At 39.3% G+C, this 25,157-nt stretch overlaps 1 protein-coding gene across 1 annotated transcript in view; it reads right to left on the bottom strand.

Annotated features, from left to right (window-relative positions):
• Positions 1–25,157, bottom strand: part of LOC131842309 (tau-tubulin kinase homolog Asator) — a 62,925-nt gene that overhangs the window by 12,953 nt on the left and 24,815 nt on the right. The window contains exons 6-19 of the mRNA XM_059190848.1: positions 23,139–23,289; positions 21,962–22,103; positions 21,169–21,241; positions 20,443–20,572; positions 18,863–19,002; positions 17,046–17,243; positions 14,808–14,888; positions 13,595–13,783; positions 12,647–12,724; positions 10,696–10,777; positions 9,577–9,666; positions 8,662–8,730; positions 7,743–7,831; positions 2,921–3,022 (exon numbers count right to left, since the gene is read on the bottom strand). Of these exons, the coding sequence (XP_059046831.1) occupies positions 2,921–3,022; positions 7,743–7,831; positions 8,662–8,730; positions 9,577–9,666; positions 10,696–10,777; positions 12,647–12,724; positions 13,595–13,783; positions 14,808–14,888; positions 17,046–17,243; positions 18,863–19,002; positions 20,443–20,572; positions 21,169–21,241; positions 21,962–22,103; positions 23,139–23,289 (1,614 nt within the window). The remainder of the gene's footprint in view (positions 1–2,920; positions 3,023–7,742; positions 7,832–8,661; positions 8,731–9,576; positions 9,667–10,695; positions 10,778–12,646; positions 12,725–13,594; positions 13,784–14,807; positions 14,889–17,045; positions 17,244–18,862; positions 19,003–20,442; positions 20,573–21,168; positions 21,242–21,961; positions 22,104–23,138; positions 23,290–25,157) is intronic.

Here is a 25,157-nt window from a genome sequence, read left to right as displayed (position 1 = left end):
ATTGTTTTTATTTACGTTTATCTTATATAATAATTTATATGCAGCTGTCGGCATCTTTTTTATTGTGTTGAGATGTGTGATGTAATAAATGTAAATGTAAATAAATAAACACGGTAACAATGAACCTGTTGACCTGACCTGAATATCTGCTTAGTACACTACACAAATAATGAAAGTGTAGGATTAGTTCCTGAAATCCTCTAACGAACGGACGGACGTTCAGCGCGTCCGTTCCATAGCTACCGTACCAACGTGACGTAACGTTTCACATCCTTATTGACCCAAACGACCCTATAACGGCAGTTAACGTCCATCCTTACCTATCTCGCTCTCACACACACGACACCGTCCTCGCAGGCAAAGGCGACGACCCCAACCACACCATACCATGCAATCAAGCGGGCGCTCCACACCGGCATCCCTTGTCGCCCCTCCGATCGATCCTCCGTTCAATTCAAACGGAGACCAAAATTATGACGGACTAAGTTGAGGTTCGAACCCCTAGCGGTGCCATAAGACTAAAGTCGTATCCATCAGGCAGGTATTGGCCTTCAGTCGTTCCATAACTCTTTGCATGGGTTTAGAATGTCATCTGCATTGGCTTCCTATCGTACAATGAGCTGTAAAGGCCAGCCGCGGCCAACAGCATTGGAATAGTCCGAAAACAAAAACCAACCTGCCGTCACCGTGTTTGCCATTCCAGTCAATGATGACTTGCTAGTCACACTAAGAACAACACCAGGAATTCTGGGAGCTGGCTGGGAGAGTATTGGTATTCTGTAAGAGTTTTATCAACTCATTTCACTCATCGCTTGTCAAATATAAAGTTCCTAATAAGCTATCGAGTTTGCCTATACAGTGGACCCGCGGTAATCCGGCCCCCCTTGTAATCCGACATTGTCTATTATTTGTTATTGAATATTACTTTGACAATATACTTCAGAGTGCATATACATACATACATATATAACATAGAATCTTATCACTGGATCTGTAATTTGTCGGATTACAAGATACTCTTTTGTAAAAAATTCCGGACTATAAGCAGAGGACCCTTAAGGGGGTCTTCCTATGTGATGGGTTGAAAAAATCGATTTTTTTTTCATAAATTGCTCCCTTAACATGTCTAGAATACGGTAGTAAAGCGATTTTAGAAAATTCGAAGTCGTTTTAAAGATACAGCAGGTAAAAGAAAGAGCGGTTCGGAGCGGTGAGTTGGCAGTTAGAGACCGGGCCTATTGTGTACCGTCGGCTTTATACCTGGCCTCCCTTTTATTAATATATTTGTTTATACAAGTTTAGACACGTTTCTACAGACTTAAACAGAAATTTCTATTGTTATAATATTTTACCGAAGTTATTTTAGTCTATCCAAGAAAGTTATCCAAGAAATTACAAAATTCTACGGATTAGCAATTCGACGCCATCCAGATTCGCTTGAAGATATGAGAAAGGAAGTTTGGGCAACGTACTATCACAAATGTTCTTCTGATGAAAACCCTCAGCATCAATTTTGTCCAGAAGGCGAAGACAGTTGGTGTAAATGGCGTAAGGCTGAAGCTAATAATGAACTGGACCAATTTCATCACGATAAACCACCTCTAATTCCGCAAGTCCAAGAAGCTATCAAACCGGTTTTCGAAGATTTATCGAAAGACGAATTATTAATTCGTTGTTTAGGAGCAGAGACACAAAACAATAACGAATCTTTGAATTCTTTGATTTGGACTTTCGCTCCTAAACATCTTCATTCTGGTCCCAAAGTTGTTGAAATTGCTAGCTACTTAGCAGTTATTATCTTTAATGAAGGTTTTCAAGGTATTTTAAAAGTTATGTCGATTATGGGATGCCCTGTTGGTCGTGAAGCCCAAGCGTATGTTGAGAAACGGGATGAAAAGCGAATCTTACGCTCTGAGCGGCGCGTAAGTGATGTCGTTAAACAAGCCAGGATTGACTCAAGAGCTGAACAATCTGCTTTAAAAGAGTTTCACGAGGAAGAGGAAGGAATACTCTATGGACCAGGCATCGCTGATTGAGAGTAAGTTGATATTTTAATAGTTTTTAACGGACTTGAAACTTTAAACGCGTTTTTCTCAAAACTGTGTTTTTCAAACTTTCCTCCATTGTATCTCAGAAACGGCTGGACCGAATTACTTGAAATTTAAAGGGCACACTCAATATATGTAAACGCATGGAATGAACTATTATCAATCGAAAATTTTCAAAACTTCGATTTTTTTATAGCAAAAAACAAAAAAACAAACGCCTAATTTGCAACTTTTATTTCAAATGTCTATCAAAAATCCAATTTTTTTTATATTCATTTGATTATAGGTCATTCCGTGCTTTTAAGCCTACAAATTAAAACGCCGTTTTTTTTTTTTTTTTCAGATAAGCCGATCAGCTGGAATCGTGGAGGAAGTGGGAGCTCTTTTTTTCGAGGCGGGGGTGTTCAGAGCGCTGTAACTCTAGTTTGACTGAATATTTTTAGCTGAAATTTTATATTTATACTGTCCAAATATGTGTTAATAAATGATAAAAAACTTGAAGCTCTAAATATTTACTGGTCGTAGAAAAAAAATCCTAAAATATCCCTAAAAAACAGGCCGTCACATAGGAAGACCCCCTTAAGCAGCACTCTATAATCCGACAAATTCGATAGTCCGACACTGCCCTGCAAAATGATTGTCGGACTACCGGGGGTCCACTGTATTTCTAAAAAACTTCAATAGTGCCTGTTTTCCTCCACCCCGCTCTCGAGCGGGTGGCGCTGCAGTCGCTGTCGAGTTTTACAGTAAACCAACGTACAATCTCCGCTTTCGTATTCCTAAGTAATGCTTACAGAAAAGCTCTACAGCTCGGCTCGTTTAAATACGAGGCTAAAAGCCGAAAACTGAGTCTAATGTCCATTTACAATTACCTGTAGCTGCTCCTGTTTCCACTCATTGTCCGTTGTCTCTTCCGAGTCATCGAACTGCGACTTCCACAGCGATACCAAAGTTAATGCACCGCCCTTTGTCACCTGCAAATACAATATTTACATTTCAGTTTACATTCATCCTGCTCAATAATGCTGGACAATGTTTATTAGAAAGAGTATTATTCTGTACTGAGGGTTTTTTAAATGTATGATAATGGAATTGTGCACCAGCCTAACGGTTTACGCTGGCGGGCCACCAGTGGACGATGATAAGATCGGCATGAGGTCAGGTCGGTTAGCACATCGTGGTAAATTCACAAGGAATTCATCACGATGGCTTCCAGGGGGAACCGCGTGGATCTCAACTTGTCATTTTTTTATAAATGTGTGAAAATTTTGGCCGTCACTTCAAGCAGGAGACCATAGGTAATATCACATTTTGAGGGTCATGAGGTGACTTATTTTGCCATTTGAATTCAGAATGGTGTACCAGTGGAGGATGATAATATGAGGACGAAGTTAGGTTAAACTCTACGTAGCGAATTCGCCTATTACGAGACTCTTCGTAGCGAATTCGCCTATTATGAGAACGAAGTAAGGACAATTAGGCCTTCGTAGCGAATCCTCCGCGATTTAACCATTGTTGTTTTCAGAAGGGACCGCATGGATGTCGACCTGACTTGGTACATTGCTGGCAATGGGATCCTTAGTCCACATCACTAAATTGAAGGGTAACCTGTAGCACTGCGACCTACATAGATCTATTGTGCTCACCTTTTTTCAAAGTCCGCTACCTAGACCCGTCAGGGACAAGAATTGAAGGATATTCTTAGGAGTGATGGTTTTTATCTCTTCAAGAAAGAGTGTATATTTTCCAAAGGAGATATTTCGATTATGTATAAGTGGACTACAACCACATAGGGTCTGTAGTGGCGTTCCCTCTTCAACGTTGCAGTGTGCAAATTTTTAAGAGTGTAAACTGCGAACTTTAGATAACTTCTTAATGACAAATATACTTCAAAAGATTGTTTCTATTTGTACTAATTTTATAACCGTGATAGTTTAGATGCATGGATGTTTGTTGCTCTTTTATGTAAAAACTACTAGACTTTCACCAGTGGCACTCAATGAGGAAGTAGCCATTATTATTGCTAAAAGTTGCATATAGATGGCGTGATTGGTATCGATGGAATTCTTCATAGTTTTGCAAACGTTTTAAAAAACAAAACTGTGTTTTCAAAAATGTTTAATCAATTTTTAAAAAGTTATATATACATGTTAAAATGAAATAATGCGTTTAGAAAAGTAATTTTCATATATTTACTCATTTTGTTATTTTCCAGTACTTAATTACACTTTAATCAGTGCTAATATGGGGCTTAATGTTTTCAAAATGCTTTCATAGATGGCATTGTCGTCATTTGTATCGGCCTAATTAAATGTCTTTTTTATATTTTCCAATAATAAGCACTTAATATATTATTATTGTAAATTAAACATATAATTTTTTTTTAAGTAAATTAAAAATAGCCGAACAAGCAAGTAATACTATTTCCAATAATACTTATGTATGAAGTGTTGTCATATTAAAAATAAATACATGTATTATCGATTTTTTTGAATAATCGATAACAGGATTTTATTACAGCGCATTATTCGATGATGCTTTTAATGAGTCGTTGTGAACAGTAAATTTTCATTATTTTGTATTATAGCAGTGTTCCGTTTCAAAGAACGGAATATAGTAGTACATTATTAGTGTCGTTGGTTATTTACATTTGTACTGAAAAATCGATTACATAATAATTTAAAATATCGAGTACGAATCGTAGCTGTCTTCGAATACTGGCAACTGGTAAGATTAAAATATTTTTAAAAAAAATAGAGAAATCGACCCTAACTCGAATACCATAAAGTTGATTTTCCTTTCTCATTAATATCATAGCAGTTTGTTTTTAACTTGCGTATGACTCTGTGGTATGATGTTTAACGTGTATTGTTATTGTACGGTGCATACATTTCAAAAATTATATTTTAATGTAGGTACATACATTTCATACATGTCAAAAATTATCTTCTAATGTAGGTACATACATACATTTCTTTCATACATTTCAAAAATGAACTTTTTATGTAGGTACATACATTTCTTTCATACATCTCATACATTTCAAAAATTATCTTTTAATGTAGGTACATACATTACTTTCATACATTTCAAAAATTATATTTTAATGTAGGTACATACATTTTATACATGTCAAAAATTATCTTCTAATGTAGGTACATACATTTCTTTCATACATTTCAAAAATGAACTTTTTATGTAGGTACATACATTTCATACATGTCAAAAATTATCTTTTAATGTAGGTACATACATTACTTTCATACATTTCAAAAATTATATTTTAATGTAGGTACATACATTTCTTTCATACATTTCATACATTCCAAAAATTTCATACATTTCAAAAATTATCTTTTAATGTAGGTCCTTACATTTCATACATTTCAAAAATTTCATACAATACATTTCTTTCATACATTTCAAAAATTATCTTTTAATGTAGGTACATACATTTCACACATTTCAAAAATTTCATACAATACGTTTCTTTCATACATTTCAAAAATTATCTTTTAATGTAGGTACATACATTTCATACATTTCAAAAAGTATCTTTTAATGTAGCTACATAACACCCCATGTCAGACCCCTTATATTTGGAAGAAACTTAAAAATAATGCCAAAAATATTAGATGAATATATTTTAATACGAATATTGTTTTATTTTTGTTCATCAACTTTATCCCTCACTAACAATACTAGTAGTAGTACATAACCTGGTTTATACCGCTAAAGATATTGAAAGATATACGAGTAATTCAGAATGTTATCAACTTCAAAATAAGCACACATTACTTGCTTAGATAACAGAGTAATATTACTCGTAATAAAAACATTTGTAACACCCATATGTATACTACGTATGTATAGTAAGTACTTACGCTGCGGCGCCGAAAGACTCGTGTACCTCATCTACTCATCTACGCGTGGTAACCGCGCCGACCGACCAATAGGAGCGCGCCTCTCGTGTTTCCAGAAAGTTCGCGACTAACGGACGTTATAGTAGTAAGGCAATGAGTGTCCCAGTGACATCATTATAATATTTTCTCGTTAAATTTTATTGTAATATACACAATTTCGCACTAAATAACGTGTTACCCCGTTACACATTTCTAATAATGAAAAACCTAGACCGACCCTGTTCACTTAATCTTACAAGATCTGACTTTAAAAATTACGATATCCTCATATAGCCTTTCATTTCCCCTTTCAATACTATTTCGCATTAAAAAGTAGCCTTTCTCAGGGTCTACATTATCTGTCTACCAAATTTCAATTAAATCAGTTCAGTAGTTTTGGCGTGAAAGCGAGACAAACAGACAGACTGAGTTACTTTAGCATTTATAATATTTGTAAAAATATCGCTATTAAAAATAGGGGTTGGTGAAAGACGGGTGAAAATTTAGGCGTGTATGTATTTTCAATGTAACATTATAAATAAATAAAAAATTGTCCATAATACAAAAAAATTTTTTTTTCGGGGTAGGCCAACCCTATGACTTAGGGGTATAAAAATATATAACAACCCTACCTCAGACCTGGCAAGTATACATATCAAATTTCATCAAAATGTGGGAGAAATATGGCAACTAACACTGTGATACAAAATTTATATATAAGATATAGCGGAATTCTCATTAGGTAAAAGAGGGGTACATCGTAGAATACATGAGGTATATACCAGTAAATTAATTGTAGCTAAAATCAGTCTCATACATATAACGATTGAAATAAAAAATCGTATAGCCCGATTTTGATACGTACGAGTATAAACGTATCAAAATCAGGCTATACGTATAGCGCAGACGCGTTACAACATATCAAAAAAATAGGCATGGAATGTAAAATAAACCATAACACAATAGGTATACACATTGGCACATAAGAGAGCAGAGTGTCGGCTAACGATATTATACCTACACATTTACATTGAATCTTGAATCGTCCCTAATGAGGTACACGATACAGTTACCTACATATCTATTATATACATATCTTTGCAAAACAGATGTCATGTAGACTGAATTGACTGCCATCTATTTTCATGCTTTGTTACTAAGCACCCACTAGTAATCCGAACTGCTTCAGATCTAGCGTCATCTAGCGGCTACGGTGGCGAAATAAAATAGCCCGAAGAATAGCCCGAGTTAGGAAGGAACCATTTTCTTGTATGGGATGGGGTATCTGTATGTAATATTATGTTATCTGTGCTTTCACTAAACTTTGCAGTAATATACATACATCAGACTGTTAACCAATATTACTGTATGTTAGGGAAAATACTCTCTGCTACCAAAATGTTAGGGAATTTACTATATATATATATAGGGAAAAATATGTGGAAGCGTCTGTCACGTACCTGTATGGTTCTGCGGATTTCTTGGGCTTCAGGGTCTCGAAGATATCTTCGCTAGCTTTCCAGTTTCACAGTAGGTTTAACTCAGTTCTAATTTATTTTAATTCACAACACAAATGCGCGCGCGTCATGGCCGCCATACGGTCAGTTCAGTACTGGAGGTAAGGGAGGGGAAGAGAAACTAAACGGACTCTAATATAATAATCTGTGCTTACGATGGTACAGGGTAGATTTTGAACACTGTACTATGAAACGCAAACTGAGCGGCCGGATTTTAACATTCATAGATGGTAGTAGGTTGTTTGTATGAACTGTATGAATGAGGTGAGACCGACCTGCTGCAGTGCGGAGACGTTCTCGTCGTCCATGACGGCGAACTGCGTGTAGCTCTGGTCGGCTCGGGCGCGGCCGGCGCGGCGAGTACCTGCAATATCGTAAACATGTTTTCTTACAGACTTGTCTAACGCTGTTGGCCGCAGCTGGCCTTTACAGCTTCGCCGGACGATAGGGGGCGAGAGCAGATGACACTCCAAACCAAAGGACATATGGAGCGGCTGAAGGTCATCTCCTGTCTGACGGATACGACTTTAGTCTGAGAGCAATGCTAGGGGTTCGAACCTCGGCTCAGGCTGTCGTGAACTAGCTACCCATCCCGGCTTCCCACGGGGGAACATGTATTGTATAGGTAAACTATACGGAACACCAATAATCAAGTACAATAATCTTATTAACATTATAAACACGAAAGTTTATAAGTATGGATGGATGTTTGTTACTCTCACACGCAAAAACTGAACGGATTTTCATGAAACTTTACAGAAATATAGCTTATACATCAGAATAACATATAGGCTATAAATTTCACGCGGGTGAAAGCGCACAGCTAGTAATCATATAAATTACTTACGCAGCACATTTAATTTACGGGACGTATCTTTTATTTTATCCTCCCCGAAGATTATCATTATCAACAAGTGTAGGAACAACCACTACATTTTTTTGGTCCTTCGAGCCGGATCGAAGTCACGTACTGAGCACTTGATATTACATACTGATTTGATTTACATAGTGAAATTATATATATGATGTTATATGATTATTATTGTACGATGTACCGCACATAAATCTTCCTCTCGATTCACACTTGAAACTATTATTTAAAAGATATAAACGAACTGACAGCGGCGGTTACTTTTTTTTATATTATGTAAAGATTAAAAGATTAACAAACAAATAGTATGCAAAACAACTGACCTCTCTTGAAATGCGTGTCTGAATGTACACTGTCCACATCTGCGACTATCCTTGGACTTACGGCTTCACCTGGACCACATACAACGATTATTTTTATATGATATATATATAATTTATTCACCTAAACATACACACAAAAGTACAGTCATTGTAAATAATCTTACTAATATTATAGAAGCGAAAGTTTGTATGTATGGAAGTTTGTTACTCTTTCACGCAAAAACTACTGAACGGATATTTATTTTTATTTAAATAACTTTAATGCGACGTGCATTAAAGTTATTTTATACACAGGTAAAAAGTACATATGGCGGACTTAACACCTAATGGCATTTTCTACCAGTCAACCATGAGTTGTGCAGAGATAAGTTGTTGGCGGTGCAAACAATATTATAATATTTTATAGAATATACATGAATAAATATATATATATAGACACATGTAAATACATAAATATTCCTAAAAATATACACAAATATATATATATATATACAAAAATATATATATGATTCGTCTTGTAGTAAAAATGAAGAAACTTAATGCTAAAGAGAAAAATATATAAAAGATAATATATGATAGTATACAAAATTATATGTTAAGACAATGTTTCCGCAATCTTAGCTTGAAAGAAATTTTACTCGCAGCAGTCCTGATGTCAAGGGGTAAGTCGTTCCAAAGTTTGATAGCCTGAACGGCGAAAGAATGATGGACAAAACCGGACAAATGTGCCGGGGCATGAAGTAGAAATCTTCTAGTTGTGCGAAGGGAGCGATTGGTGTTGTCCCCATGGATATTGATGAAAGTTTACAGTAATATAGCTTATGCATCGGAATGACACATCGGCTATTATTTTTATTGAAATTTAACGTGGGTAAAACCGCGGGTACAGGTAGTATGGTACCAAATAAGTGTTACCGGTGGCGGGCGGGTGGTGGTGCGCGAGGTCCTGCACGCAGGTCGGCGGCGCCGTCACCACGCGCAGCCGCGCCAGCGTCGCCCCGCACCCTGCGGACAGACAGACACACACACACACGCGCGCTACCGGCTGCTCGACACTTACAAAACCTACCCTTAATTATGAAGGTAAAGATTTCCAAGCAGTAATGCTCTTTGCGTAGCAGTTTAAAGACAATACACATTTAGACAAATTTTAAGGGCAGGTTACGTTCTGATGGACCAGTGTTTTTATGAATTTATTGGCAGCAAAATTTTCATAATATCAAACAATATATGCTGTTATTGATAATGAATAAAAATAAAAAGAAATCACAACTGCCCGAGCCGAGGTTCGTACAGCGGTGCCCTCAGCTACCTTTCGAAGCTAGTCTAAGATTTTTAACAATTACTACCGGATATTGTCGACATTGTTGATTAAATATAAATAGATATGACATTCAAAGTTAGCCCAAAGTTTAAGGAAGTAAAATAAAATAGATGATGAAAATTTGTAAGTAAATTCTCAATTATGCCTATCTCAGACACCAGCTCCTCACAGCAAATCGATTAAAATAATAAATTTAAGTATTTTACTATAAAAAATACTACATGTATTGTTGCCATTATGTTTGTGAGGAGAAATAAATAAATCATATTATTAAAAAAAAAAAAAATTCGTTATGTTTACGGCAGGGCGGCACGCTCTGTCTCTCGGGCCTCGGGCCGGGACCGCCGCCCGAGTTGTCTCCCGCACTATGTACGGGCAGGTAGTTACCTGGTGCGGGGGGGCGCGGGCGGCAGGGCGGCACGCTCTGTCTCTCGGGCCTCGGGCCGGGACCGCCGCCCGAGTTGTCTCCTGCACTATGTACGGGCAGGTAGTTACCTGGTGCGGGGGGCGCGGGCGGCAGGGCGGCACGCTCTGTCTCTCGGGCCTCGGGCCGGGACCGCCGCCCGAGTTGTCTCCTGCACTATGTACGGGCAGGTAGTTACCTGGTGCGGGGGGGCGCGGGCGGCAGGGCGGCACGCTCTGTCTCTCGGGCCTCGGGCCGGGACCGCCGCCCGAGTTGTCTCCCGCACTATGTACGGGCAGGTAGTTACCTGGTGCGGGGGGGCGCGGGCGGCAGGGCGGCACGCTCTGTCTCTCGGGCCTCGGGCCGGGACCGGCCGCCCGAGTTGTCTCCTGCACTATGTACGGGCAGGTAGTTACCTGGTGCGGGGGGGCGCGGGCGGCAGGGCGGCACGCTCTGTCTCTCGGGCCTCGGGCCGGGACCGCCGCCCGAGTTGTCTCCTGCACTATGTACGGGCAGGTAGTTACCTGGTGCGGGGGGGCGCGGGCGGCAGGGCGGCACGCTCTGTCTCTCGGGCCTCGGGCCGGGACCGCCGCCCGAGTTGTCTCCTGCACTATGTACGGGCAGGTAGTTACCTGGTGCGGGGGGGCGCGGGCGGCAGGGCGGCACGCTCTGTCTCTCGGGCCTCGGGCCGGGACCGCCGCCCGAGTTGTCTCCTGCACTATGTACGGGCAGGTAGTTACCTGGTGCGGGGGGGCGCGGGCGGCAGGGCGGCACGCTCTGTCTCTCGGGCCTCGGGCCGGGACCGCCGCCCGAGTTGTCTCCTGCACTATGTACGGGCAGGTTGTTACCTGGTGCGGGGGGGCGCGGGCGGCAGGGCGGCACGCTCTGTCTCTCGGGCCTCGGGCCGGGACCGCCGCCCGAGTTGTCTCCCGCACTATGTACGGGCAGGTAGTTACCTGGTGCGGGGGGCGCGGGCGGCAGGGCGGCACGCTCTGTCTCTCGGGCCTCGGGCCGGGACCGCCGCCCGAGTTGTCTCCTGCACTATGTACGGGCAGGTAGTTACCTGGTGCGGGGGGGCGCGGGCGGCAGGGCGGCACGCTCTGTCTCTCGGGCCTCGGGCCGGGACCGCCGCCCGAGTTGTCTCCCGCACTATGTACGGGCAGGTAGTTACCTGGTGCGGGGGGGCGCGGGCGGCAGGGCGGCACGCTCTGTCTCTCGGGCCTCGGGCCGGGACCGCCGCCCGAGTTGTCTCCTGCACTATGTACGGGCAGGTAGTTACCTGGTGCGGGGGGGCGCGGGCGGCAGGGCGGCACGCTCTGTCTCTCGGGCCTCGGACCGGGACCGCCGCCCGAGTTGTCTCCTGCACTATGTACGGGCAGGTAGTTACCTGGTGCGGGGGGGCGCGGGCGGCAGGGCGGCACGCTCTGTCTCTCGGGCCTCGGGCCGGGACCGCCGCCCGAGTTGTCTCCTGCACTATGTACGGGCAGGTAGTTACCTGGTGCGGGGGGGCGCGGGCGGCAGGGCGGCACGCTCTGTCTCTCGGGCCTCGGGCGGGACCGCCGCCCGTGTTGTCTCCTGCACTATGTACGGGCAGGTAGTTACCTGGTGCGGGGGGGCGCGGGCGGCAGGGCGGCACGCTCTGTCTCTCGGGCCTCGGACCGGGACCGCCGCCCGAGCTGCTCGCCTCCTGCAAATAACACACACATAAACATACATAGACATATAATAAATACATATATGTATAAGTAAACTGTTATATTAAAAAATTAAAATATCTTTATTCATGTAGGTGTATTACAGACTCTTATGATATGTCAAATCTACCGTCAGTTCGGAATGATTTCGAGATAAGAACTGACAAGAAACTCAGCTCGTATTCTTTTCAAATAAATGTTGTAAATGTTGTAATACAGTCATTTAAATTCAAATTTGGGAGAATCTATACATATAAATAAAATTGGAGTGTCTGTTTGTAATATTGAAATAACCGATTTTTACTACATGCATATGAATATACACCAAAATAACATTTTTTACCATTTTTGTCTGTCTGACTGTCTGTTTGTTCCGGCTCGTCTCTGAAATGGCTAGACTGATTATGACGGGACTTTTTTTGGCAGGTATCTGATGTAATAAGGAGTAAGTTAGACCTCGTTTAGTTTTAGAAAAATGAAGTTAAATTCCACGCGGATGAAATCGCTAGTACAGCTAGTAGTTAATAAAAAAAAATGATTGTTATAAAATTAAAATTATTTTACCTTCGCATGTCTGTCGGGTGAGGGCGCCGGGGTGGTTCTCAGTTCTGACTCTTTGTCCGTTTGTTTGTCTGTTGTTGACTAAAACAATGCACATAATACAACATTAATTCTAATAAAAAAAAACTATATGATGACGGTTTTCGAACAAGCTAATGGTAAATAAGGTGTGGTAAAGGTAATGAGTGTGATGTGTAAGGAGTGTGACAAGCGTGGTACTCACGTATTACTCTATATACGTATAATACTTGTAAGTCTGATGAAAATAGTAAATGTTACGAGTGTGATGTGAAGTGTGAAGAGTGTGACAAGCGTGGTACTCATGTCTTACTTTATGTATGTATAATAATTGTATATTCGATAAAAATAGTCAAAGTAACGAGTGTGATGGGTAGTTGAGGGTGATAAGCGTGACATTCATGTATCATTCTATATATGCGTAATCCTTGTATGACTGATAAAAATAACAATTGTGCCGAGTGTGATGAAAAAGAGTGCGAGCGTGGCGAGCGTGACATCCATGTATCACTCTATATACGTATAATACTTGTAAGTCTGATGTAAATAGTAATTGTGAAGAGTGTAATGTGAAGTGTGAAGAGCATGACAAGCGTGGTACTCACGTATTACTTTTTATATGTATAATAATTGTATATCCGATAAAAATAGTAAATGTGACGAGAGTACGCATAATTTTTATCTTGATAAAAATAACAATTATGCTGAGTGTGATGAGAAAGAGTGGCGAGCGTGGCGAGCGTGACATATGTATTACTCTATATACGTATAATACTTGTATATGTGACGAGTGTTATGTGTAAATTTGGCGAGCGTGGCGAGGCGTGGAACTCACGTTTCACTCTATATACGTATAACACTTGTACGTATTATGAAAATAGTAACTGTCACGAGTGTGATGTATGTGTCGAGCGTGGCGAGCGTGGTACTCACGTATCCGTTGAGGTGGTGGGGGTGGGGGTGCTGGTGCGGGTGCGGGTGCGCGTGGTGGGCGTGGTGGGGGTGGGCGTGGTGGCGCGGCGAGGCGGGCTGGCGCCGCTCCCCTGTGACGGCGGTGGCGGCGGTGACGGCCGTGGCCGCCGTGGCCAGCGTGCCAGCTTCCGTGTCCAGCCGACGACGACTCTGCAGTTCACCAAATATATTATATACTACTTCAGAGATACTCGATTGCAAGTATTCTGTTGCACCTGAGCTTTGGGGATGCGTTGTTTCTCTTTAATATTTGCTGCCGGAGATGTTAAATAATTTCATAAATGAGAAAGTTTACAACTTATTATAATAATAATAAATAAATAAATAAATATAAAAAAATATTCGTAACCGTAACCGAATCCGAAATAAAAGTTTCGGATGATATCGGATAGGATCGGAACGTAATTGAGACACGTTATGTAACCATTTTATTAGCTATTTGTATTTTACTTTTGAAATTCCTTAAAAAATTTATATCCGTAATCGAAATTATCCGAAACTAATAATCCGAAATAATTTCATATCCGCATCTGTATCCGTATCCGGTATAATAATCATTCCTATATCCGAAACCTATCCGTATCAGAAATTTCATATCCATAACATCCTTGGTCAAAACCACATAATGCTTCCCACATTATAATATCTTTACTTCGTTACTAATATTATAAATGCGAAAATAACTATCTATCTGTCTCACTTTCTCGCTAAAACTTCTGAACCAATTTAAATGTAATTCGGTACACAGTCTAGACCCTGAGAAAGGACATAGGCTACTTTTTAATGTGAAAACAGGGTTCTAAAGAGTTGAAAGGGATGCTGAAAAATTGTATGAAAGTATTGATATTCTTAAAACTAGAAGCTTGAAATTTATTTTTAGGCCGTTGATTAAACATAAATAAATATTACATTCAAAGTTTGTAAAAAAATGTTACCCTAAATTGGGTAAAATAAAACAGGGAATGAAATTTTGTATGGAAATTCGTCATTTTTGTAGTTAGAACAATGAAAATTAATAAACAAATAAAAAGCCAAAAGCTTACCCTGCCTATTGCGTAAGGTAGCTGGCACGAAGACAGATAGACAGGGGATAGATATTAATCTATTAGATAGTATTAGATAGATAGACAATAGATGTCAGACACTGCACAGATGTGTATAGTTGTATACTCACATTGTCCGGTTGATTGTCCGTCGCAAGCGCATGCTCTGGCACCGGGTGTACGGACGCTCTCGTGCGCGACACAGACACCGACTGCAACAACACATACACCGTTACACGCCAGGGGAATGACATTCAACTGCAGGGGAATGAGCGGAGACGAACAGGGGAATGATATATGAATGTTTGTTTGTACATTGGTAAATGTGTTATTGTATGAGTGTATTGTGAATGTGGTATAGTTTTAATACTATGATATAAAAATTAATAACATATATATTACACAAAACTACTATAATGTGACATATTCATTCTTGCTAATATAAATGCGTATACCATACTTTGTCTGTTTATTATACAACAAATAACTAAACTTTGGTTTAAATCCTTAATTTTTTCCTTTGTTGCTATACAAAAAACTCGCTAAATTATAAAGTCCTTTTATAGTCCCACATCTTTTTACACTACGATGGTGACAATCAAGCCCTACCTATATGATGGTAAACGGCCCATGGACGCTTGGAACACCAGGGGTATCACGTTCGCGTTGCCGACCCTTAACAGTAGCCAACGATGGTGGTAATTAAGGGCACAATATGTAAAAATAACAGTATATTACAAAATATACTAGCTGTCCCGGCAAACGTTGTTTTGCCATAAAATAAAAAAAAAAATTGGGATGGACTACCCCTAACATTTAGGGGGATGAAAAATAGATGTTGGCCGATTCTCAGATCTACTCAATACGCTCACAAAATTTCATGAGAATCGGTCAAGCCATTTCGGAGGAGTATGGGAACGAAAACTGTGATACGAGAATTTTATACATAAGATGTTTTAACGAACTATATGAAACAAGAGCAATAGAAGGAATAACAAAACCATAGCAACCAATATAAAATATAAAAATAAGGAATTGTCGTACCAGCCAGGGCCCGATTGTAAGGAGTCCTGTACAATACCCGTATTACGATTTAGGGTCGGTAAAGGGCACGTGACACCCTTGTCGTTTCTGGCATCCGTAGACTACGGTTTCCCATTAAATGGGCAGTATGCTTCTTTGCCACCATCGTAGTATAAAAAAAAAATATAGAAAAAAGTGATATCTCTAATATATTGAGTACTAGCTACTCGCCCCACCTTGCACGGGTGTACATGTATTATATATATAAACCTTCCTCTTGAATCACTATTAAAATCCGTTGCGACGTTTAAAGATTTAAGCATACATAGGGACGGACAGACAGCGACAGCGACTTTGTTTTATACTATGTAATGATGTTGGTACACAAACACTCGATGATTTTTATGCATTATTACAAATGTATGCAGTCAACTCTAGACATCATAATCCAATTTCTCACCAAACAACATAGTTGTAGCCGTATGTGTTAAAGATACGCCTGTGGAATAAAATAGTCGTATACAATCCTGGCTGTGGGACACATTCAGTTTAGTAGCATGCTCTCTTTAGGATGTAAATACTACACGCTTTCACACGTGGCATCGTCCACTTTTTTAAGATAAAAGTCCTCGTGAAACAAGATATTAACAGTTGTAAAAAGATAACAAACAAACATACCTAAAAAACACAGTATAACATAATCTTTACATATAATAAAATCGTTATTTTCACGTTCACATAAAAATGGGATGAATTTTTCACATTTCACATTTCACAAACTTCGAGGATAGCTTTGAAAATATGATAAATTTTATGAAAATTTTCATTACACCATATATTATAATTTAATTTTCAAAATAACGAAAAAATGCCATTATATTTAGTGTAATCAAAAGAACGAGAAAATCCGAGTAACATAACATATAAAGGAACATAAATATTTCGATTTCTGAATAGAGATAGAAGAAATGTCGAAGAATCGTAATTTTATTGTATGGACATAACAGATGGACCATTATAGATAAAGTAATTGTTATTTAATATACTATTCCTCGGAATAGAGAAGAACCTAAAAGTTTTTTTTATTTTTGTACAGCACTGTATGGCTGTGGTTTTCTGCTTGGTGGAGGTACTACGCCAGTTCGGGCCGCACCAAGTCGAGTAAGATGTATCGAAATATATCTTGCTGTGCCCTCCCTTCTAAAAATATATAACTCGAATGGACCTGATGGTAAGCGATCACACTTCTACTAACGATAGAAAATCATTTATTCAAATAAACTTACATTGAAGCACTTTTGAATAGTCATTACATTTTTTTTTAATCTACCGCTAATGGGACTCACCTCTTTCTCCCAGTCGTAAGGGTCAGACTCTCTAATCCCACGTCGCTTGCAGCACTTCTCCAGGATGGTGGTGAGCAGGCCGTAGTCGGGCGTGTCCGCATACTCCAGCTGCTGCACGTGTTCCAAGAACTGGCGCAGCTCGTTGGGTAGATGCTTGAGGAGCAGCCGATGGTCATACTTTTCTTTCATCAGCCCGACCTGTTCCATTATGAAGTTAGTCTATAAATTCGTAAATAACAATATTGACTGATTGATTGACGACCTCGGTGGTATAGCGGTCTAGCACACCGCTTTATCTGATGGTCGCGGGTTCGATTCCTCGCACGGCACAAACATTTGTATTCATAAGTATGATTGTTTGTATCGGTCTGGGTGTTTTCTATGTATCATATGTATTTATTTACAAAAAAAAATATATCCATGTATTTACATCAGTTGTCTAGTACCCATAAAACAAGCTCTGCTTAGCTTGGGACTAGATGGCGCTGTGTAAATTGTGCAGGGTTATCATTATTATTATTACCTTACAGACTATTTTTTTCTCTCTATTTATTTAGAAGCTTAGCATAATGGTGAACATTTTAGCTCCGTGTTGACTTCTTAATCAATTACATTACATCTAAAATTTAAATTACTATAGAAACAAATATTACCTACTTTTATCTACAAATTTATAAATTAGTACCGATTGTTTTGATGCAGGTTCTGATAAAATACTCTAAAAGATTCCTAAATTAATTTTGTTTGAATTTATTTTTTTCAGTAATTTCTGCCTTTCAGTGTCATTCTTGACGCATTCCATCAACAAATGTTGAACATCATCAATACCACAAGTTTGACAATTGGGGGAGTCTACTCTTTTCATCACTCCACACCGGCGCCCCCGGGCGCCCCTCCGATCGATCCCCCGTCCAATTCAAACGGGGATCGAAATTACGACGGCCTGAGTCAAGGTTCGAACCCCTAGTGGTGCCCTCAGACTAAAGTCGTATCCGTCAGGCAGGAGTTGGCCTTCAGCCGCTCCATAAGTCCTTCCGCGGGTTTGGAGTGCCATCTGCACTCGCCCCCTAACATCCAGTGAAGCTGTAAAGGCCAGCTGCGGCCAACAGCATTAAGGTAGTCCGAAAAAAAAAAACAGAAATCCAAATTTGTTTGATGGAATGTGCCCTGAACGCAATCTAAGTGCTAAGACTACATACTTACGACTAATATACATAACTTTCATAATTAATAATTCATAATTTAAGTGCTACGCTCTTGTCGGTGGAGCTCTTGCCACTTTCCGCGATCATCCATCATGCTCTTTAATTCTTGATACGACACGACTCCCATTTTGTCCTCAATTTGTTTGATGTAGCTATTCCTTGGTCTTCCCCTCCCCCTCTTTTCTTCTATTTTCCCCTCAATAATAATTTTCATGAAATCATCGTGCCGTATCAAGTGCCCTAACATTTTTCCTCGTCTATTTTCTATGGTGTTCAATACATAACATGGGAATGGTATTAAAATAAAATAAAATAATGATACTGCATCATAGATATTATTGAGAAAAGGCGGGGAAAAATGTTGGGGCACTTGATACGACACGACGAACTAATTAACAACATTATAGAAGGAAAAATAGATGGAAAGAGAGGAAGGGGAAGACCAAGACACAGCGTTTAAAGAAAAAGCTGGAGTCGTGTCGTATCAACAGCTAAAGGGACTGATAGAAGATCGTGGAAGGTGGCGGGAGCTCCACCGACAAGAGCACAGCTCTTAAATTATGAATGAATGAATGATACTGCGGCATCAGTATCATTATTTTATTTTATTACCTGCTCCTTGTCCTTGATCTTCCTCCACGGCAGCTGTCCGTTGACGAACTCCACAAGCATGTAGAACAGCGACCAGAGGTCGTCGTGGCGGCCCATCTCTTTGTTCTTGTGTGCATTTATTGAGGCGTACCGGACGGTGCCTGGGAATGAAATGAAATAATTTATTTGCGAAATATTGGTACAGTACTATAATTAATACGATGCCACATGAAATCCATTGATCAGCAATATTTACCATACAGGCATGCAAATTACGTGAAGGCGCTTGTGCCACTCAAATATTCTTGGACACTGTAAAAATTACCAAGTGACAGCCAATTATTTAGTTTGCGTTTGAATAACGTATGAGACCCCAGTTCTTTAATCTCTCTTGGAAGATTGTTGTACACTTTGATTGGCATACAGTATACATTTCTCTTATGTAAGTCTAATCGACACATTGGTGTGTATAGTCTATCATTAGGTCTCGTTACTCGCAGTGTTGTGTCTGTTAATTTCTTAAAATAGTCAGGATGTTCCCTTACAAATATACAAATGTCTTTAATATACATACATGGCAATGGAAGGATGTTTAATTTTTTAAAAAGAGATCGACAACTTTCTCTTACTTAACAAAGAATATATATATACTCTTTATCATATAGATCAGTGTTTCTCAATTTTTTTTAATTTTGCGATATCTTTACAGGATAAAATATACTAGATATTATATATATTTTTATTATTATGTATATGTTATTATATATATTCATAGAAAACCAAAGAAACAATTTTATTAAAAGCCTACATACGTAGTTGAGTAAAAATTTGTGTTTATTTTCGTACATTTATCTATTACTAGATACCCAATATATGTATTAATATATATATATAAATATGTATTATACATATAAACCTTCCTCTTGAATCACTCTATCTATTAAAAAAACCGCTTGTAAATCCGTTGCGTAGTTTTAAAGATTTAACATACATAGTGACGGACAGACAGCGACAGCGACTTTGTTTTATACTATGTAATGATTTACGTCGGCGCTGGCGGCGTTGATATATGAACCTCGACTTTTTCTTTCAGCCGACGACCCCCAGAGTTAGGTTTCGGGACCCCCGTAGTGGTCGCGACCCACAGATTGAAAAACACTGGCATGGATAATGCAAGTAATAAATAATTTAGAGACAATGTAAGCAGTGGTGGACTTATCTCTAGAAGATTTGTCTTCCAGTCAGCACAAAACAGTGGGATAAATAGAGTTTGCATTATTGGTAGTACACAACTGATATAAGTAAATACATTTTATTTAATAAGTAATACATCCAGATCCATACAAACAATCATACTCATAAATACAAATATTTGTACCATGCGAAGAATTGAACCTGCGACCATCGGTGCGTTAAACCGCTATTATATATATTTTTCGTGTTTATTAAGCAGATTTTACTAAATATCGCCTATTATTTTCAGTGGGGGCAGAGCCACTGAGGGCCCCGTGAATACAAAGGGCCCTGGGCTGCAGCCCAAAAAGCCCTTAAGTAGATCCGCCCCTGGTTGTGAGGAAACCAATAAATCATTTTCATTTCACCTCTGAACCCGGCCGCCGCCCTGGGCGGTCGCACGGTCCCGTTGTTGGTGGTGTACTGCCGCGCCAGCCCGAAGTCCAGCATGTACACCTTGCGACAGTTGCTCGGGTGACGACCGATGCTGAAGTTACTCTGAAACCATTCAATACTCTCATCAGCGGCGATCAACAAGGTTAAGCAATTTTATATGTGGTCACAATTTGGATGGGTGTTCGATATTATCATGAAAGGGATAAAATAACAATAACTTCAAAAGAATAAAAGAGTACTCAATAATTTTAGGAGATCAATGGATACGGACATCCTTATGACAAGACAGCTTAATACTCAAGAATGGCATTTAGAGTGCCATGGGCACCACTTGGTGAACTGATGTCATGACACTGTTTATGTATATTGGTGACTAGCTCACCCGCGCAACTTCGTCTGCGTTTCATTTCCCCACTGTTTGCAATATTTTTCATTGCAGCTCCGCTCCTATCGGTCGTAGCGTAATGTTATATAGCTTAAAGCCTTCCTCGACAAATGGACTATCCAACACAAAAATAATTTTTCAATTCGAACCAGTAGTTCCTGAGATTAGCGCGTTTAAACAAATAAACAAACAAACCCTTTAGTTTTATAATATTGGTATAGATGATTACCATTTTCCATAAGACAAGCCGACATAAGTTTGTCTGTTATTTTAGTTATTTATATGATGAAATTACATGAAAATATATACTTACAGGTTTAATATCTCTGTGCAGGAATCCCACTGAATGTATTGAGTCTATAGCTCTGAGTATTTGTAAGCCCAATCTGTGACAAATATACAAAAAGAACATAAATATTACCGTGCCCGGGATATATGAATATATTAATATTATAAATTCTGATCAGGAACGTCTGATTTCCTACAGTTAACTCTTTAAACATATTTAAAGCAGCTGTCAGTTGTCAAACAGTTCAATCAAATTTTTGACAATACAATATCGGGAATAAAAAGAAAATTGCCAGTTATATAAAAAAAATCCTCAAAAATTATTTTTCTACTAGTTTATAGCTAAAGGTTGTTGTTTTATACTTTGTAGTCGACGGTACTTATTAAATTAAAAATTAATAAACTTATCCTAATTATCACATGATTGAATTATAAATATTTCTTAGAATTATTTTATTTAAATTACCCATTGCATCAAATATTATTTTATGAGCGTGTAACACTGTGAACGAATGAAAATCTAAACTTCATTTTGGTAAACGCGATCTGTATAATGTTTGTAATTCTATTTAAAGTAAAACGAGATCAACGTCGTTCTTTTTTTCGAGTTCACGCTGAACTCCGTTTCCTTGAACGTGTTTATGCTACGATTGGTGAAATCTGACCTGAGTTTCTTGCCAGATTTCAATTGGATCTATAACTGAAGTGGACGGTAAGGAAAAAATAACAATATAAAAAATTTGATGTTCATAACCGACTAAAATGTCCTACATGGAATAGATGATTTTTGAAATTGAGTGGCACTGGATAGGTCGAACCTGAGGGTGGTGGATATGGAGAAAGCGCCGCGTGGCTGTGCGCGCCGCAGCTCGGCCAGGTTCCTGCCCTGCAGCTGCATCACCACGTAGTTGAACCGCGCGTTCCTGCCGCACCCGATGAACCGGCACACGTGCTCCTTACCTGCGCCATAATCACACATGGACATATCTATCTGTAGAATAGAGACTAAAAAAACTAATATAACCCATATTATTTTTTTTTATTAGCGATATTAGTACTTTAAGTACTAATATTATATGGCAAAACAGCGTTTGCCGGGACAGCTAGTAAAAATATAGATAGATCGATAAATCGATTATTTCATCATTGTCATCATCAATTACTATATACAATACTAGCTACTCGCCCCGGCTTCGCGCGGGTGTACATGTGTTATATGTATTATATATATAAACCTTCCTCTTGAATCACTCTATTTAAAAATACCCGCATCAAAATCCGTTGCGTAGTTTTAAACATTTAAGTATACATGGGACGGACAGACAGCGACAGCGACTTTGTTTTATACTATGTAATGAAGGTGCAAATGGAAAGCTAAACAGACAGCCCACCTAATGGAAAGCGATAACTGTCATCTATTGATTTATAAATGAAGAATTACTAGTATTTAAAAATGTAATGATACCCAAGACTTTCAGACGCATAGAGGATACAAGGAGTAGATCAGTCTTCATAAGTAGTAAAATAATAATTAGTAGGGGTCAAAAGAATGCGTGCTTTTCAGATACGGCCAGTATATCCGCGTTGGTATCATCATCTCAGCCTGGAAGACGTCCACTGCTGGACATAAGCCTCCCCAAGAGAATGCGCTTCTCGCATCCATCGCCTTCTAGCGATCTTGACCAGATCGTCGGTCCACCTTGCTGACATCCACCGGTCCGTGGTCGCCACTCGAGGACTTTATTGCCCCAAAGACCATCTGTCCTACGAGCTATGTGCCCTGCACATTGCCACTTCAGTTTTGCAATTCTTCGGGCTATATCGGTCACTCAGGTTCTTCTGTGGATCTCCTCATATCTGATTCGATCACGCAGAGAAACTCCGAGGATAGCCCTCTGAGTGACTGAGCTTGTTCATGAGGGCCGAGGTTGGTATGGCCATGGGTCATTGGAGGGTTGTCACTTCAGACTACAAAGGTATAAATGAAATGCCCACCTTGTAATTTCTTCAGCACGGCGACTTCCATCTTGAGCACCTGTTTGGGCTGCCGCGACGACTCCACCTTGAGAGCGACCTGTTCCTGGGTTACCAGGTCCAGGCCCTCATAAATCTCACCGAAACCTCCGCCGCCGATCTTCTTCACCACCTGCAAAACGTGGAGAATACTCAGCTGCTTCTTGTCAGTTCTTAGCTCGAAAGCTTTGACATATTGTAAGTCTGTAATAGACCTACATGAATAAAGATATTTTCTTTTGATTTGTTGCTCTCAAGCTTACAGAGATATCTATCTTTTCTTCATATGGCAACATTATTTATATCTAACACTTAACTATTTACGTTTAGTATATTATTAATATAGTTAGTAGGGTCTTAAAATGAATAATTTTATGGTAAATATGTTATTTACCTCTCTCGACGTTTCGACTTGCACTAGCCGTGGTCACGACCTGACTGGAGTACAGCGATGTCAATGTGGGTAGTTGAGAGCAGTTTGTTCAACTACCGTCACTAGATTGTTTAAAGAACGACACATACGGTTTCCGTACATTTATGGACTGCCACTATTGAACTTATATAATTAATCATTGAATACCATAACAATATTATAATAATAATAGCTCAGGACAATTAATTAATTAATAACACAGCGCCTTCTAGTCCCAAGGTAAACATAACTTATGATACGGGTACTAGACAACTGATATAAATACATAGTTATTTTTTTGTACATATAAAACTTCCAGACCATATTTTTTAGTTCTATCACCTATAATACCAATCTATCATAAATAATATCATTCGTGCCGAATAGTGGCAATCCGAAGGGAAAACTTTTGACGTACTAATTAACCTCTCATCTGCGATCCAATCATTGGACTCGGACACTATAGCCCCATCGAAAAGGAGTCCTGTAATTGGTCCCACAGATGGGGCTGACAGCTAACAGTTAAAAGGCTGAGATTGGTCCCGCAGATGGGGCTTTGTCTTTTGACAGCTAACAGTTAAAAGGCTGAGATTGGTCCCACAGATGGGGCTTTGTCTTTTTGACAGCTAACAGTTAAAAGGCTGAGATTGGTCCCACAGATGGGGCTGTCTTTTTGACAGCTAACAGTTAAAAGGCTGAGCTTTGTCCTGGTATTTGGCTGTATGCTCGTGTTAAGACCCTAACTAACTATATTAACAATTTCTAACAGCGACTAGTTGAGTGTTGGTGTCACTCCCTGTAAGGAATACGCCTCCAGACTCCCCAGTCCACAGTATAGGACATCACTTCCGGTCAGATATTTCAAATGTATATATTACTGATTCGAAATCGACCAGTGAATATCCCGTGAAGCTTTAATCGATTTAATATCGATTAAAAATTATTTATTTATTATTTTACACACAAAATTCTATAGGTACATGATAGACTTAATGCCTACATTCTCTACCAGTCAACTGTCGCGTTGATCAGAGATAATAAGGCAGTGCAATTTAATAACTAAACATTAAAATAATTATTTAATTTCGCTTAAAAATTTGTTTATGATTTTTATTTACAAAATATTCTATTAATTTCTGCTTGTACTTCAAAATATATACATTCATATGTAATAAAGATTTTATCATCTGTATATATTTCTTTTTTATAACACGTTGCTGGCAAACAAACATACGGTCCATTTGATGGTAAACGATTACCGTAGCCTATGGACGCCTGAAACACCAGGAGTGTCACGTCGTTGCCGACACTTAAGAATATATATCTGTATATATATACTGAGCGATATTAATAGCAGTTAATATAATATATATAGCAGAAAAAAATGCTTATAAAGCTGATTGTACTTAGCTAAAATATGCTGTCTACCCGTTCAAGGACGACAGTCGTGAATATTCTTTCCATCCACTTTCCCATATTACGTATAGCTGTATGATCAATTGTCTATTTAAGTACATACAACTCTGCTTTTGAACGTAAACTCGTGTTTATGAATGGTAGATGGTGCTTGCGCTAAATGTACACGCAGG

The sequence above is a fragment of the Achroia grisella genome, unplaced genomic scaffold (genome assembly GCF_030625045.1).
Source record: "Achroia grisella isolate CSIRO2021 unplaced genomic scaffold, CSIRO_AGI_Agris_v1 utg2156, whole genome shotgun sequence".
In the NCBI taxonomy this organism is placed as follows: domain Eukaryota; kingdom Metazoa; phylum Arthropoda; class Insecta; order Lepidoptera; family Pyralidae; genus Achroia; species Achroia grisella.
Note: the sequence above shows the minus strand (reverse complement) of the source record. Positions and strands in the feature narration are given on the sequence as shown.